This window comes from Sus scrofa, chromosome 17 (genome assembly GCF_054392235.1).
Source record: "Sus scrofa isolate SSC_HxYL_T2T_F1_AM1 chromosome 17, Sscrofa_HxYL_maternal_Yorkshire_Landrace_v2.0, whole genome shotgun sequence".
NCBI classification, from domain to species: Eukaryota; Metazoa; Chordata; class Mammalia; order Artiodactyla; family Suidae; genus Sus; species Sus scrofa.
This window is the reverse complement of record NC_139399.1, coordinates 15635679-15652421: the sequence shown is the minus strand read 5'-3', so window position 1 is coordinate 15652421 and position 16743 is coordinate 15635679. Positions and strand designations below refer to the sequence as shown.

At 42.8% G+C, this 16743-nt stretch overlaps 1 protein-coding gene across 11 annotated transcripts in view; it reads right to left on the bottom strand.

Moving 5' to 3' along the window:
* FAT1 (FAT atypical cadherin 1) overlaps nt 1-16743 on the bottom strand; it is a 131858-nt gene that overhangs the window by 14151 nt on the left and 100964 nt on the right. For all 11 annotated transcript variants that reach the window (XR_014831724.1, XR_014831723.1, XM_085002665.1 and 8 more), the window contains 11 exon segments: nt 16027-16223; nt 13563-13716; nt 12242-12475; nt 11024-11413; nt 9409-9623; nt 8732-8869; nt 5859-6002; nt 4845-5042; nt 3366-4167; nt 3087-3218; nt 575-732 (listed from right to left, as the gene is read on the bottom strand). Coding sequence is in view for 9 of the 11 variants with exons in the window: in XM_085002665.1 (XP_084858791.1) it covers nt 575-732; nt 3087-3218; nt 3366-4167; nt 4845-5042; nt 5859-6002; nt 8732-8869; nt 9409-9623; nt 11024-11413; nt 12242-12475; nt 13563-13716; nt 16027-16223 (2762 nt within the window). In the remaining 2 variants the exon portion in view is untranslated.

Sequence of the window (16743 nt, the reverse complement as noted above, 5' to 3'; positions counted from 1 at the left end):
CAAGCGTCTACAGGAGGGGAGGGGCCTGTCTGGCGACTGAAGGCAGAAAGCAAGGCCTTGAGTTTCAGTACTGCAGAACATGTGCCTGTCTGCACGTAGGACAAATTCTGAAAATGGGTCACGTGCCAACGGCCTATCCTAAAGGCACTGTGTAGGTGACTAATAATTAATGGTTAAGTGAACAACAACCCAAAATAGCATGGGGTATGATCAAAAGTCCAAAATGAATCATGCTGAAAAAAAAAATAGTGGGCAAGCGAATTTTAAGCATGCGAAAGATCTCTCTACAAACTCTGTGTAATATTAACAAGGTGTAACACCACGTAGCATTTGAATGTAACCATCACAGGTACCTCAGAGTGTGAGAAACAGAAGTAAATGTCTACATGATTGCAGAGCAAAAAGAGCCTTTCATCCCTAAAACTTATGTGTATCAGTGAACCAATTAAATGTAGAAATCAACTGTTTCATTTGGCTTATTTTATTTTTTTTCCAAAACGAACACGATGAACCTAAGAGGTGTTTTCAAAGTCTTCTACAATCTGAGGTACCAACATGGACAGACTGCACTCACCTCCAAGATGCTGTAGTCAGTCCCGCGAGCATACATGACAACCGCGTGCGAGGAGTATGTTCGCAGCCGCATGGTCAGTTTCATCTCCAACTTGTTCTCATTTTCCATTAGACGGTACTTCACAAAACTGTTTCCAGTAAATGTTACGGATGAACTGCCTGAGAGTCACAAGGAGGAAAAAAGAAATCACATCAAGTTTAAGCATACTGGAATTTCCATCGTGGCTCAGTGGTTAACGAATCTAACATCCATGAGGACGCAGGTTCAATCCCTGGCCTTGCTCAGTGGGTTAAGGATATGGCGTTGCCATGAGCTGTGGTGTAGGTCGCAGATGTGGCCTGGATCCTGAGTTGCTGTGGCTGTGGCACAGGCCGGCGGCTACAGCTCCGATTTGACTCCTAGCCTGGGAACCTCCATGTGCCATGGGTGAGGCCTTAAAAAGACAAAAAGACTGAAAAAAAAAGAAAAAAGAAAAAAAAAGTTTAAGCATATTTTTATAAGTGTGTCCCCCACGGCCGCCCCAACTCATCCAAGTTTTGGATCTAAGATTATAACATTATAAAATTCAGTGTAATGGGAAATGTCTACTTGCTTAATGAACAGCACACCATAACTGGCTCTCCATCTGGAGAGAATAAAATAGACTATTATATCACAGAAATGAATTCTAAGATAATGAAGATCTAAGTATAAAATATCCATTATAAAATTATTAGAAAACAATTTAGGAAAAAAAATATGTACATAGCCTCAAGGTGGTTTGTGAAACTTTCTCAAGCAAGACATAAAACAATGCCTAATCTACAAAAATGATGAAAACTATATCAATCCAGAGATGAAAACTTTTTTGTAATGTTATGCAGAGGTGACAAAATGAAAATTAAATCAAAAGATCAATAACATACAGGCAGCAGAATGCAGCTAATGTAATGCTCATAGTACACAAAGAGCTTCACACAAAATAAGAAATCAAATAAGAAATGGACAAAGAATCCAGACAATCAAGCAGATAATATGAATGGTCCAGTGACAGAAGAGGAAGTGGTAACAGGCAATGAAAAAAATGAAAAGACAACTTTCACAAGTTAGAGAAATGCCAATTAAAATAAGCAGCTATCATTTCATGCCCCTTAGACGGGGAAATTTGTTTTTTAATTTGAAAACCTTCAACCCTGACAAAAAAAAAAAAAAAAAATGGGGAATGAGACCTTACCATCTGACTAGAAGAAACAGGAATTGGAACAACATTGGGGGAAACTAACATAATAGTATGTTTAAAAATTAAAAATGGGAGTTCCCATCGTGGCGCAGTGGTTAACGAATCCGACTAGGAACCATGAGGTTGCGGGTTCAATTGGACCTCTACAACTCCAATTGGACCCCTAGCCTGGAAACCTCCATATGCCGAGGGAAGCGGCCCTAGAAAAGGCAAAAAGACAAAATAAAATAAAATTAAATTAAAATTTAAAATTAAAAACGTAGTCCATCTTTGACACAGTTAAAATCCTTGTTTAACAACCTGCTGTACAGGGAGTTCCCGTCGTGGCGCAGTGGTTAACGAATCCGACTAGGAACCATGAGGTTGCGGGGTTCGGTCCCTGCCCTTGCTCAGTGGGTTAACGATCCGGCGTTGCCGTGAGCTGTGGTGTAGGTTGCAGACGCGGCTCGGATCCAGCGTTGCTGTGTCTCTGGCGTAGGCCGGTGACTACAGCTCCAATTGGACCCCTAGCCTGGGAACCTCCATATGCCTCGGAAGCGGTCCAAAGAAATAGCAAAAAGACAAAAAATAAATAAATAAATAAACAACCTGCTGTACAGAAATGAAAGCACCAATATGTAAGGATACACGTGTAAGATTCTTCTCTTATAGAATTCCCTTTGTGGTGCAGTGGAAACGAATCCGACTAGGAACCATGAGGTTGTGGGTTCAATCCCTGGCCTCGCTCAGTGGGTTAAGGATGTGGCATTGCCACAAGCTATGTATGGTGTAGGTCAAAGATGTGGCTCGGATCTGGTGTTGTTGTGGTTGTGGTGTAGGCCAGCAGCTGTAGCTCCAATTAGATCCTTAGCCTGGGAACCTCCATGTGCCATGGGTGTGGCCTTAAAAAGCAAAAATGCCATCTAGCTATTAAAAAGCATTTGGACTTGAAAAGATGCTCACAGCATCCTATGAAGCAGAGGAAAGAGGACTAGGTTGGATATAATCCCTTCTCAGCTTCTTTAAAAAGAGAGAGAGAGAAGATGTGAGAGAAAAAGGACAATACATCTGTACGTATGGGACTATGCTTGTATGAGCTCTCATGACAGAGAAGAAAGAACATCCTATTATTGATGAGAGAGTGTGTTGAAGATGAAGGAGAAGTTACTAATTTATTCATTTCAAGGTCTTTCTGACTTGTTGTAATAAGCATGCTTTCTAATACTTTTCAACTCCAACAAAGAGGAAAATCAGAAGAAACTCTGAGAGTGAATGTTTTTTAGGTAAGAGCATTCTCAGTCATTGAACTCTCACCTGGGCACTGACCAAACTTGCCGCCAGAACAGACGCAGGTGTATTTCTCCTCCAGGGGATCAGAGACGCATTCAGATCCTTCAGGGCACGGACTGTCTTCACACCCATGGTGGACAACGGGGCATTTTCCCTCTTTGTTTAAATTTAAAAAAAAAAAAGGGGGATGGGGGAGAGCTAATTAATAGGAATTTCAAGAAAACAATGTTTAATGTGTAGCCTCCAGTGGCTGTATGTGAAAAGAACCCACCCTGCCTTTTTCCCTATGTGTATGTGTGTTACCTTTGCAGAGACACACGGCGGTTCTTCGGTGGCGTGGAGTGACAAAACTCAGTCTGGCCGTGCTATGCGTGGACATCACGTTCTCGTCCACAGACACCTTCTCGTCACAGAACTTCCAAGGGCAATCCAGGCCTGCGCAGAGCTTCTGGAAAACGTCCAATATCCTCACGCCAATGATCTCCTCGAGGTCAGTCACGGAAGCGTTCATCTTATGCAGCAGCTGTCTGGTTGACACCTGGGAGCTCCCCGCTTTCTCCACGAAAAGCAGGACGTCCAGATGCGGGTGAGGGTCGGCCGGCTGCAAACTAACAATCTGGATGTCGTGCCTCCGCACGCCCAAGACGTTGCGCAGAGCCCGCTGGAAGTTGCGCCAGTAGTCCCCGACGAAGTCTTCTGGCGTGAGGTTGGCAAAGCGGACGGCCACAGTCTGGTTCAGCATCTCCTGGGTCACCTGGCGGACGTGCACCGTGATGTCGGCCGCTGTGGTAAACCTGCCGTCCGTCACGCTGACGTTGAGGAGGTACTGCCCTATATCCAGCTTCTTGTGGGCGATCAGCTTCCCCCCCGTGCTGGAAACAGAGAAGAGGGTGTCCATTTGGGGACCGAGGCTGTAGGTTAACGTGTCATACACGTCTTGGTCTGTCGCGTGGATCTTCCCGATGACACCGCCCGCGTACTCCTCTCCCACGGCGGTGATGAAGACCTCCAGGGGCAGAATCGCAGGGGGGTAGACGCTCTCCTCGATGACCCTAATGTCGATGTATGTGAGTGATGACAGCGGGGGCTTCCCATTATCCGCCACCTACGAGAAAAGGGGAATCAAATCACCGTTGTCTGTGTCGTGCTTTACAACTTCTTTTTTTAAAAGCATGTCATTTTATTTTTTTCTTTTTCAGGCTACACCTGCGGCATATGGAAGTTCCCAGACGAGGGGTCCAATCGGAGCTGCAGCTGCCAGACTACACCACGGTCACAACAACATAGATACAACCAGATACAACCTGCGACCTACACCACAGCTCATGGCAACGCCAGAGCTTTAACCCGCTTGAGCCAGGTCAGGGATCGAACCCACGTCCTCGTGGATACAAGTCGAGTCTGTTACCACTGAGCCACAACGGGAACTCCTACAACTTCTTAATAAACATACATTTACGTTGTTCAAGGGCTAAAACATTACCAGTTGTTAGATACTGAATTCTCCACGTGAGAAGCAGTATAAAGGGACAGGATAAACCTCCTTCTAGCCCTTTCACTAATGTGCTGAAATTTATAAGTAACCAAATGAACTTATCAAGTCCCCACAAAGTGCCATGGGATAAAAATGAAGGTCTGACAAGGAAACAAAAAAAAGGACCATCATCTTCATTCAGTTTTGTCTTCTCATAAAATGTAACCTGTTGACACAGGAGAAGATAATCACGAAAGCAGCTCTTCTCCACGCATCCACAATAAAATCACTAAGAAAGACTTCCGTACCTTGACATGCAGTAAGTAATGATCTTTCACTTTCCTATTTATGGCGGCTGAGGTCAGGAGGGCTCCCTGCTGGTTAACTTCAAAGGTGCCCTCCTCGTTTCCGCTCACGATGCTGAAGAAGAAGGGCGGGCCGTTGTGAGAGGAGTCCCTGTCCGTCACGACCAGCTGCAGCACGCTGGACCCCACGGGCTTATTTTCCTGCACAGGGTAAGAGAACCGCACAACTTTCAACAAAACCCCACCTCACACACGCAAGTGTTCTATAACGTGAGACGTACAGAAAACAAAGACGTACTGATGCTCCATCGGAAAGGAGAAGGGGGGAGAGGGGGAGAGGTGGTGGTGATGGGAAGGAGAGGAAAGAGAAGGGGGTGGAAGAAGGAGGGGGCTGGAGGGGAGGGGAGGTGTCGGAGAAGGAAGGTGTGGGGGAGGAAGGGGAGGTGTTTGGATGAGGAGTAGGAGGGAGAAGCAAGGACAAGAGGGGCCAGAAGAAATGCAAGGACCACAGAAGGTAAGATTAAGAACCGAGCTACTCAAGGAGCTCCTGTTGTGGTTCAGGGATAACAAACCCAATTAGCATCCAGGAGGACTCGGGTTTGATGGATCCCTGCCCTTGCTCCGTGTGGGTTAAGGATCCGGTATTGCTATGAGCTGTGGTGTGTAGGTCACAGATGCAGCTCGGGTCCTGTGTTGCTGTGGCTGTGGCATAGGCTGGGGGCTGCAGTTCCAATCGGAACCCAGGCCTGGGAGCTTCCGTATGCTGCAGGAGGGGTCCTAAAAAAGACACAAAGAAAGAAAGAAAAGGAAAAGCATCAAGCTACTGACAGTAGCTCAAAGCATCTCCGAAACGCTCATCTTTTAGTATGGATGGAGCCCCTAGAATGGGTGTCACTCTTCTCCTTTTCCTCAGAAGTAGTCTTTGGACAGGGAAGATATTTCAAACAAGCAACTGAGGCCAAGGAAAGCGCTTATTTCAACAGGGATGCAGTCAGTGGCCCTCCGGCCCAAGGTCACCTGGATGATGACACTGTAGTTTCCCTTGGAGAAGACGGGAGCGTTGTCGTTGATGTCTGACACGTCAATGTTCACGGTGGTCGTGTTGACTCTGGGTGGGCTGCCGTTGTCAGAGGCCTGCACCGTGAGCGTGTAGCCTGAAACCTTTTCGGGGACAAGACAAAAAGAGTGTGTGTGCATCTGCACAAGGCCAAAGAACAGGGTTCAGGCTGAAGAGTGCTGCTGACCACTGGGAGGGGCTGAGGCACAGCGATTCCCTAACCTACCAACAAGCACACCACTGCTAAGCATCTTCAAAAAGCACGTCTGCTCAACAGAAAAAGTTACTGAGAGTGATGAGAACTCCCAGTGCTTCTCAAAAAAGTACTCATTCCGTGAAGTATTCTCACTTCGAAAACTTAGAGATCTATTAACAGATATTAAGACAGAAAAGTAATACAAATGATGAGAAAAATGGTAAAGAGATGTCAAAGACTGTTGCTTTGGTAATGCAGAGAGAGCCACCTGAGACTCTGTCAGAAGCAGACAGACACATCAAGCTACCCCCAACCCTTAGGGCGCTCACTCAACACTTAGGACATGCCAGCTCCCTCTGCCCATCAGCGCCACACTTGGTTTACAGTCAACTATCTAAAATCTCTCAAGACTCTCTCTTCGTGACTTCCTCCAAAAGATGGTGAAGTAAGTGAGGTGGCCTTTCTTCCAGAGTGAGCAGTGAAGAGGCTAGGAAGCTGGCTAAACCCCAGAATATCGGTCCTGCAAGATAGTCCAACAAAAAAAGGGCGATTTGGCTTAGCAAACTCTACGTGAACGCCACAGGACCTCTCTGTCCTACCTCCTAATGGATATCAATATATTAGAGGATCTGAGAAGTGTTTCCGTCAAAAATATTCAATCTTGTTCTGCTCAGCAGTACTGCAATACTAAGCGTACTAGTTACGCTTCCCAAAGTCTCTTAGAAAGTCCCTACTCAAGGAGTTTCCGTTGTGGCTCAGAGGAAACGAACCCGACTAGGAACCATGAGGTTGTGGGTTCAATCCCTGGCCTTGCTCAGTGGGTTAAGGATCTGGTTGCCATGAGCTGTGGTGTAGGCAGCAGATGCGGCTCAGATCTGGCATTGCTGTGGCTGTGGTGTAGTCTGGCAGCTATAGCTCTCATTCGATCCCTAGCCTGGGAACCTCCGTATGCCGAGGGCCTGGCCCTAAAAAGCAAAAAAAAAAAAAAAAAAAAAAAAAGTCCCTACTCAAAAATAATAGGTCAGAAAAGTAATTCAAGAATTGAAACTTCAATGAGATATCGCATCACTACCTTCACAAATTCCTCTCATCTTGGATTTACCCACTACTCTTCAGAAATTAGTCTTCTATCATCTTTGCCCATTTAATTCCCCAAACCAAGGCTTTTTCACTTCGCCTTCACATTGTTACCTCTGAGGCAGCTCCCCTCCTGGCTGTGTGGGCAGATGAGTACGTGGAAGGAAGGAGGGAAGTTCAGCCTGGCTTGCTTCTTTCTCATTTCCTCACACTGATCTCAACACCTCAGATCACTTCCAAACTCACCTCCAGAGGCATGTGCAGGATCTGTATTTTCCACTTTTAAGTCTCTTGTGTTTGACTAAAATCTCCAAATGCTGGCTGAATAGTTTTACTTGAACACGCCACTTTCTCCTAAAACTCAGCATATGGAAAACTGCATTCAACCATATCTCCCAGTGCTAATAATAAGCTCATGCCCCTGTGACTTCCCTGCTCTTCTTTAATGATACCCAGTCTCGGCAACACCAGCCAGTTGTCTGCCACCACTGCTCTCTGGGTAGGGCCACATCTAAGCTCTGTGGATCCTATTTTTTCCTCTACAAGTTCCTGCACTTGTCTTTTTTGTTTTGTTTTGTTTTGTTTTTTTGCTTTTTAGGGCTGTACCCACGGCATATGAAGTTCCCAGGCTAGGGGTCGAATGAGAGCTATAGCTGCCAGATTATACACCACAGCCACAGCAGCTCAACACCAATCTAAGCTGCGTCTATGACCTATACTACAGCTCACAGCAACGCCGAATCCTTAACCCAGTGAGCAAGGCCAGGGATCAAACCCGCAACCTCACGGTTCCTAGTCAGGTTCGTACCACTGAGTCGCAACAGGAGCTCCTCTGCACTTGTCTTTTCACTCAATTGTCACTGCAATTTCCCAATTCGCATTTGTGGTGCCTCATGATGCTGTCAATGGACCTCCCACCTCGCTGGCCTCTCACTGCTCTGAACAACTCAAACCTGCTGTAGGACTCGTCTCAGAACTTTCTCCTTGTGTTGCGGGCACTCCCTGTGCCCCGGCTCACAAACACCACTCACTCCCCCACGTCTGCAGCACCAGCCAGAACCCACCATCCTGGTGTAGTCTGGGACCTGTGATCTGTCCCTAAAACACTTCCTCTGTCTTATCTCCCTCACCGGTTTGCGTGATTATTCCACTCCGCCACAACCACCTAAATACACCCCCGTCTTCCTTCTCTATCCTTTACTCCAGTTCCTCACAGGGAATTCTCTTCTCTCAACACTATGGTTTCCCAAATCTCTGCTATCATTTAAAACTCTGCTTCTAGCTCCATGAAGTGTCTCAAAACACTGGTGCCAACAGTAATTTCAACCAGAATATAAACTTTTATTGCCCAAACGTCTTATTAGTATGAAACATCACATATTCTGGAGCTTTGCATACAATTGCCTTTCAAGTTTTTCTATTTGGCTTGTCACTTCCTGAGAACAAGGCTGGTTCTACCCTTTAGACACTTCCCAAAATGTCAGTAGCGGTGAATATAAGGCACTTCCATCTATTGATCTGATAAGTTGTAAACAACTTAAGTCAGATTTTTCTACTTACTGCTTCCCGGTCTAGAAGTCTGGTCACTTTCACTTCTCCCCTTGCAGGGTCGATTGTAAACGGACTTCCCTGGTTGCCGTCTATAATTGAATAGTGGATGTGGCTGTTTGAAGGTCCATCAGCATCATCGGCCATAACCTAAAAAACATCACACTCTTGTTTAGGAGGCCTTTAAGGAAATGACAGAAGTCTAGTAAGCACATCTCTGATGTCAACAGCTAGTTTTTTTTTTTTTTTTTTTTTTTTTTTTGTCTTCTTGCCATTTCTTGGGCCGCTCCCTCGGCATATGGAGGTTCCCAGGCGAGGGGTCTAATTGGAGCTGTAGCAGCTGGCCTATGCCAGAGCCACAGCAACTTGGGATCGAAGCCGCGTCTGCGACCTACACCACAGCTCACGGCACCGCTGGATCCTTAACCCACTGAGCAAGGGCAGGGATCGAACCCTCAACCTCATGGTTCCTAGTCGGATGCGTTAACCACTGAGCCACGACGGGAATGTCCAACAGCTAGCTGTTTTAAGGTGACTGCTTTATAACAGAGTCAATAATTGAATGGGCTAACAAAAGACACTTCTCTAGCTTCCAATTATTTTCAAGTAAAGCCACTACAAAACCTGGACCGATCTCACTAAAAACTCTTACAGAGACGCAGGAGAAAACCGTACGGGAAGGCACGCACCGTAACGACAGACTGTTCGAGGACCGCGTCTTCGCTGATCACTGCCGTGTAGGTGTCTTGGCTGAACACTGGGGTGTTGTCATTGATGTCTGTTACATTAATGTTCACAGTTGCGACATCGCTGAGTGAAGGCGTGCCTCCATCAGTGGCTTCCACAGTCAGGTAATACTCGTGAGAGCTTTCGTAGTCCAGGTTCTCAATGATAAAGATGGCCCCTGAAAAGAAAACCGAAATGACTGCCGGTGCTTTAAAATGCCACCACTTTCTCCTCCTTATAACTGAAGCAGACAACGCTTCTAGACAAATTTTATCTTCATTTATGTATGTTCTCTAACTTCTTGTTTCAACAATTAAAACATAAATGTGCACATCCTTGGAATCTTACTTGTTTTTCTTAATCACATTTGTGACAATGTGGTATTTAAATTGCCTTCCTAGTCAGCCCTCCTTACATCCCTGTCTATAAAAAATGCTTCCATTTCTTGCAACCTACAACACAGCTTACGGCAACGCCGGATCCTTAACCCACCGAGCAAGGCCAGGGAGCCAACCCGAAACTTCATGGTTCCTAGTTGGATTCGTTAACCACTGAGCCGAGATGGGAACTCCCTATAAAAATGATTCCATTTCTTATCTCTTCTAAATGATAGTTTATTACAGACTTTAATGAAACAGAAAACATAAAAATTCTATTCTTTGGCTTTTTGGTTCTTTTCCTTCGCACACTTTTTCTTTTACATAAATAGGTATCCTTCTTTAAAATCTCCAGAATAACTATTTACATCCTATCATTTTAATGAAATCCCATTCTGATTTAATAATTAACTCCTTTAACATCTTTTCACTTCGTTATAGTCAATCCTAAAGAGCCCTAAAAATAACAATTTGATGATATGTGCTAATAATAACATTTTAAAATAGCATCATCATATATCTACCCTTCATCTGAAATAGTCACAATTCAATATTCGAAGGGAGCAATTATTTTTACAATGTTCTAAGACTCACAGATATTTTAAACAACAGATTAACAGACTACACAGGTATTTATGCAGCCGGAGTCAACAGCTCAATGACTTTTCACCTTGGTTGCAGTCACTCAGTAAGGAACTCAGTCTGTGGACTTTGTTGTCCACAACTAGTGTAATGAAAAAGTCAATTTAACGAATTATCAGATGCCCCTATTGAAACTAAGATCAAAGAGGTTGAGACCACTGTCGCATCTGAGAAGTTACTTCACATGCGCTCCACGTGGGGCATAAAAAGGAGCCATTACGCAAAATCTTCTATTTTCCACTCTTTATCTTTACCGATTACCTCATCTTATATCTTGACTAAATTACTAGAGGGTAATGCTTTGATTTTCCATTTGGCTTGCTGACAGTTATAATGGATATGCCAGAAATGTATTTTATTACATAGAACTTCTGTTTAAAGTCTTCTAAACCACTTCGAATCCCACTGAAAATTATGATACCAAGAAAACTTGAGATTCCTCTTTTTAGGGTCCCTGTGGATAGTTTAAGACCAGTCACTTGTGAGCAGGTAAACTGCCAGGTGAATCTAGCCTTTCCCGCAGCAGAAAGGGCTTCCTCTGGTTTGCCTAGAGGGTTACCTGTTTTCGAATCTATGCTGAACTTCCCATGTTCGTTCCCACTTATTATCGAGTAGGTGATTTCTGCATTTGCTTCAATATCCCGACTCGCGGCGTACACCTGAAGGACTTCTGTTCCAATGAGAACATCCTCGGACACTGTGGCACCATATTCACGGTATTCAAACACGGGTGGGTTGTCATTTATATCCAAAACGGACACAACAACGGTGCCGGTGGCTGTCAACCTCCTTGGCAAACCGTGATCTACGGCTTTCAAACTTAGAGTGTAAACTGCCTGTAGCTCTCTATCCAAAGGCTTTTCTAATTGAATGATTCCAGATACTTCATTAATGGAGAACTGCCCATCAGCAGAGTCAATCAGCGAGTAGGATATCTTCCGATTCAATCCTGTCAAGACATGACATCATGTCGGAACGTTTCAAGAGATGTAAACAAATTAATTTTTTTACAAAAACATGTAAAAGCCATAAGAAAAGAGGGAAATGCTAATACATATTATTTAAAAAGTCTTGACTCTTAAAAATGTAAACTTTTAAGTCAGTAATTCTCTGAATTAAAACAATATAATTTCATAGCTATCCGGCTTTAAAAGACTATGTTACATAGGAAATTATCTAATACCTAGTAGATCTTTAAAAATTAAGCCTATTTATTATTTAGCCTCAGTAATAAAGATTTATTTGAAAAGCAACATTTTTACTATTCATCTAATTCTTCAGTATTAGAATGACTGAATAAGTTATTTTCGTTCATCAAAATGCCATGAATACATATCTTAGAGTCTTATTTTCTCCATAAAAAATTTGAAAAGCCTATAAAACTATATCACAGTATATCATTTGCTTCTGTTATGTTCCCAAGATATTAAATCTCTTTGTTACTAACGCTTTATTCTCAAAAAACAACACTTCACTAATTACCTCAATGGGATATAAAGATCAGTTTATCTCATTACTATCCAGAATTTTAGGGGCACCAGAGATACTCTACAGCAGTAAGCACATTTAGCACAATTTTAAGACTTTAAGCAGTCATTAAAAATGAATCCATTATTCTGAAGATTTCATTCCATTTTTAAAATGCTAACACAACAATAAGTCATTCAACATGCACGACGTAGGGTACGTTAAATGGGCTGAATGTGGGACATGTTTTAAAACAGGCCCCTGAGGTCTCAGTGCATCTTTCGACGGCAAAAGCATCACATGCCGATACCTGCATCCGCGTCCGTGGCCTGTACTCTTGTCAACAGTGTGCCGGGCTCTGTGTTTTCAAACACGGTAATGGTGTAAGGATCAGCAGAGAACTCGGGGGCGTTGTCGTTCACATCCTCTAAGGTGAGCACAATGTTGGCCTGACAGAATCTTCCGCCTCCATCGGTGGCCTTGACCAGGAGATTATAAGTTGCTTGCTCCTCACGATCGAGGGGAGCAGATGTTTTTAATTCACCTAAATGTGAATGAAAATAAATGGACGCACTGGAAATTTAAGACGTGAACTGCAACAGCGCCTTTTCTTTTTTTCCGCTTTTCTCTTACGTTTACAAAATCTGAATAACAGCCTTCCTTTGGAGAACAATTTTATCAGTGACAGAGTCAACAGCTGTGGGAACTATCTGAGTTGGAGGTTTTCAAACCCTGCCAGGTGCCAGCTCTGAGTCAAAAAATATTTCAAGCCAGGGCCTCTTGCATTATAGATAATGTTGAAAAGCAAAACAGCTACCAAATTACCAAATTCGAAATATTTAAAAACTGACTCAAAAGTTAGATTCATATGTTTATAATTTTCTTTTTTTCTTTGCTTTTTAGGGCCATACCTGCAGCATATGGAGCTCCCAGGCTAGAGAATCTAATCAAAGCTACAGCTGTCAGCCACAGCCATAGATAGCAATGCAGGATCCGAGCTATGCCTGTGACCTACACCACAGCTCACAGCAACACCGGATCCTTAACCCACTGAGCGAGGCCAGGGATTGAACCCGAAACCTCATGGTTCCAAGTCGGATTCGTTTCCACTGTGCCACGACGGTAACTTCCTTCGAATGTTTATAATTAATTTGGGAGGGGAGTTTAACTGTTACTTGACCCTCATTTTCACAAATTACAAATTTTAAGAGAAAAATAACCCTAGCGATTTTAAAATAAGAAATATACCATGAATCATTTAAATGAATATGTTAAATTATAAATTTAGGGTCATAAATTGAAGAAAACAAGCTATATATAAAATGGACAAAGCAGAAAGTTTGACATATACTTTAACTTCCGCCTTTTTTTAAAGACGGTGATATAAAAAACTTACACATTTTAAATCCTCAGTTCAAGCAGGTGATATTGTTGCTGATAATCTTTTATCTCACCACAAATTTTACACATTGAATTGTTATTTACATTTCTAAAAGGTGCCATTTTTTGTAGCATTAAGAGTAAATCCGATAAGAACAAAATGTAATTTCAAGTTTTCTGTGTGATTAAAAGCTACCCGCATATGTGACCCATTGGAACACAATTAGTTTTGCCCCACACTCCGCCTTTACCTGTGTCTGGATTTAGTTTGAATTTTTCTGCACCTGGACCAAATAATGTGTAAGTAATTTCAGCGTTGGAACGGATATCTGCATCTGTAGCGGAGACCTGCATGATCAATTTCCCAGGAAAGGCATCTTCTGGAATCATGTCAGAATATAAAGTCTACGAAGATTTTAAACGACAGTGTTAACATAAAACATTGAAACTTAACATGACCGTCAAGGGAATAAGAGAAATCATTTAGCTGTGGTCACACCACACATGGGAAATGACTAAAATTAAAATCCGAGGAGCTTGCAAAATTATTTTTCTTACCAAACACATTTAAAACAAAGAGGAGGCACGTAACAGTTAACGACTCCATACACTGGAAGAGTCTGACCTGACATTTAAAACCTATGTAATTCTGAATTCTTTGTCTTTGACCTGGTTTCATATTTAAATTTAAATTCCTTTTTTTTTTTTTTTTTTGCTTTTTAGGGCTGCACCCACGGCATATGGAGGTTCCCAGGCTAGGGGTCGAATCGGAGCTGTAGCTGCTGGCCTACGCCACAGCCACAGCGACTCGGGATCCGAGCCGCGTCTGCAACCTACACCACAGCTCATGGCGACGCCAGATCCTCAACCCACTGAATGATGCCAGGGAGCGAACCTGCAACCTCATGGTTCTTAGTCGGATTTGTTTCAGCTGCTCAATTGACGGGAACTCCTAAATTTAAATTCTTATAAGAAAATATACCTAGCACTTTGTATTTACCTAAAAATTGGAGAGAATAAATGCCTGATACATTCTGTCTACTTATTTCCAATACAGGAATTAATTGTTTGCCATCATTCTTAACACACAGCCAAGTAACTGCAGTTGAGAGAAGAGAACCTTGGGCAGTGGGAGAAAACAGATCACCTGAGGCCTCGGGGAAACCAGTGATGCTCAGGCCGGGGCTCTTCCATTACCCTGCTCCACCCTCCTCTCTCTTCAACCCTGACCTGGCTCTCAGACACAGTGCATGGCTGTTTCCAGTTGCAACTATTTAGAAATCCGTGTCATGAACCAAAGCATAAGACAAACAGCCAAGACGTTGTTACACTTATTTTCTTAATGTGAGCTTGATTTTAACTGAACTACATTTCTGACCTGTAAAACGGGGTGTCTGGCAATACTGATGATTTATATGATCATTAATTCTATTTCTATTATTCTATTAATTTCTATTAAGTTCTAATTCTATTACTCTACTAAATTCTAAGTCCTAATTCTACTAATTCCAAAGGTAACAGAAGTGTTGAAAAATAAAACACACACACTTAGTTTCTACAAGATACACACAAATACCACAATCCTCCCTTCCAGAAAACATCCCCTCTTTGCTATCCTCTCAAATGACTCTAATTATCAGTTACCCATAGAATTGGCCACATTCACATATTCATCCTCAGCCTCTAAGCATCTAAAAGCACATCGAACCGCATATCCCAGGCCCTCAGACTTCACAAATCTGAAATAGAACTCAACGTGCTTCCTCTAAAGCTGACTCCCGCTCCAGACTTATCTTTGGTCTCTCTCCCAATCCCTCCAGGAGTAATCTTATAATCCTGACTGAACGCTTGCTGCGCTGCCATGGCCAAGCGGGACCAAGTGCCAGCAGTTTCCCTTTTGTAGCATCATCTGCCTTTCGTTCCCTGCACCTCGACCCACTTCCTACATCCCCGCTTTCACTTTTCCTCAGCCAACTGGACATGAGACCACCAGATTCAGATTCTCTCTACTCCTGGTTCACACCAGCTCCACCTTTCACATCTGAAAGGCGTCGGGGATTCCCAACTCCCCGCAACGTCCTTTAAGCCTCGACAAGCCAGTGTAGCCTCCTGCCCCGCCGCCTCCCACACCTGCTCTTGGATATCTTATCACCACCTCCCAAAGCTGAGCATTTTCTCATCCTGCAGCTCTGGGATCACTCCCGCCCTTTCTGAGCAACCTCAGATGGGGACAGCTCTTCCTTAGGATATAGTTTGTCCTCATACTAAATCATGGGCTCCAGAGGGGCAGAAGCCACACGGAGAATCTCTTAGTTTTCCTAGCAGAAGAGCAAGGGCCCAAAAAACACTCTGTTTAAAGCAACAGAGCTTTGCATCAGGAACTTCCGGCCTATTATTTCTCCATATGTAACCTGGCCCCAAATGATGGGAATACCTTTATGAAAACTTAACAGAGCATGTTTAGCATTAAGTACAACAGCAATCCTACCCATGATTTGTAATATTTTTGAATGAGGTTTTTCAGTGATTTAGCAGTCCCCAAAAGTAGTTCTGAAGCTAATCCAACTCTTGCCCCACCTTCATCTCGACTTAAAACCGTGAGAGAGAACAATGGAATACATCTGAATTACAGCACAGCACCACATGACAGTCCTACTGAAAAGCTAAGAAATTGGAACTAGTAATATATAATCTTAAAAAAAAAGAATAGCCTACCTTTTCACAAATAGGACTGTTGTCATTTGCATCAAGAACTTTCACTTCAACTATAGCTTTGGATGAGAAGGTCCCATCAGTTGCTGTGATAGTCAGAAGATAATTGTCCCTTTTTTCCCGATCTAGAGGTTTCTTGACATAGACCTTCCATTCATTCTGTATATTTTCAACAGCAAACTGCCCCAAAGGATCTCCTCCTATTAAATCAATGGAAGAAGATGACAGTCAAATTTGTTGAAAAAAGAGGAAGTAAAAAGGGAAATTGTATAAAACACTGTGATTTTAAAGATTTTTTTAAAATAATTAATTTAAATTTGTTATGTTAGCTTGCCCATTTAGTAAAAAAAAAAGAACCCAAAAAACCACACCCTCAAAAAAACAAAAAACAAAGAAAGCAGCACTAAAATGTTATTTAAACATAACACTAAGCCAAATAAAATAGACTATTAGCAACACTTTAGCCTTCACTGAAACTATAGTTTTTTCCCTTTTTAATTATATATTTTTTATACACTCTGTATAAAGTACAACAGAATGAATCACAAAAATCAAAATCAGTCTAATGAAACTATTGGCTTTGCTCAGGCAAAGAACTTGAAATGTAGTTTAATAGATGTTATTTCTACTTACTTTAGATACATACTAAAATCACTGGGAGTTAAATCCCAATTTCTATACATATCTCAGGATTTATACTTCCAATACAATTTAATTTTA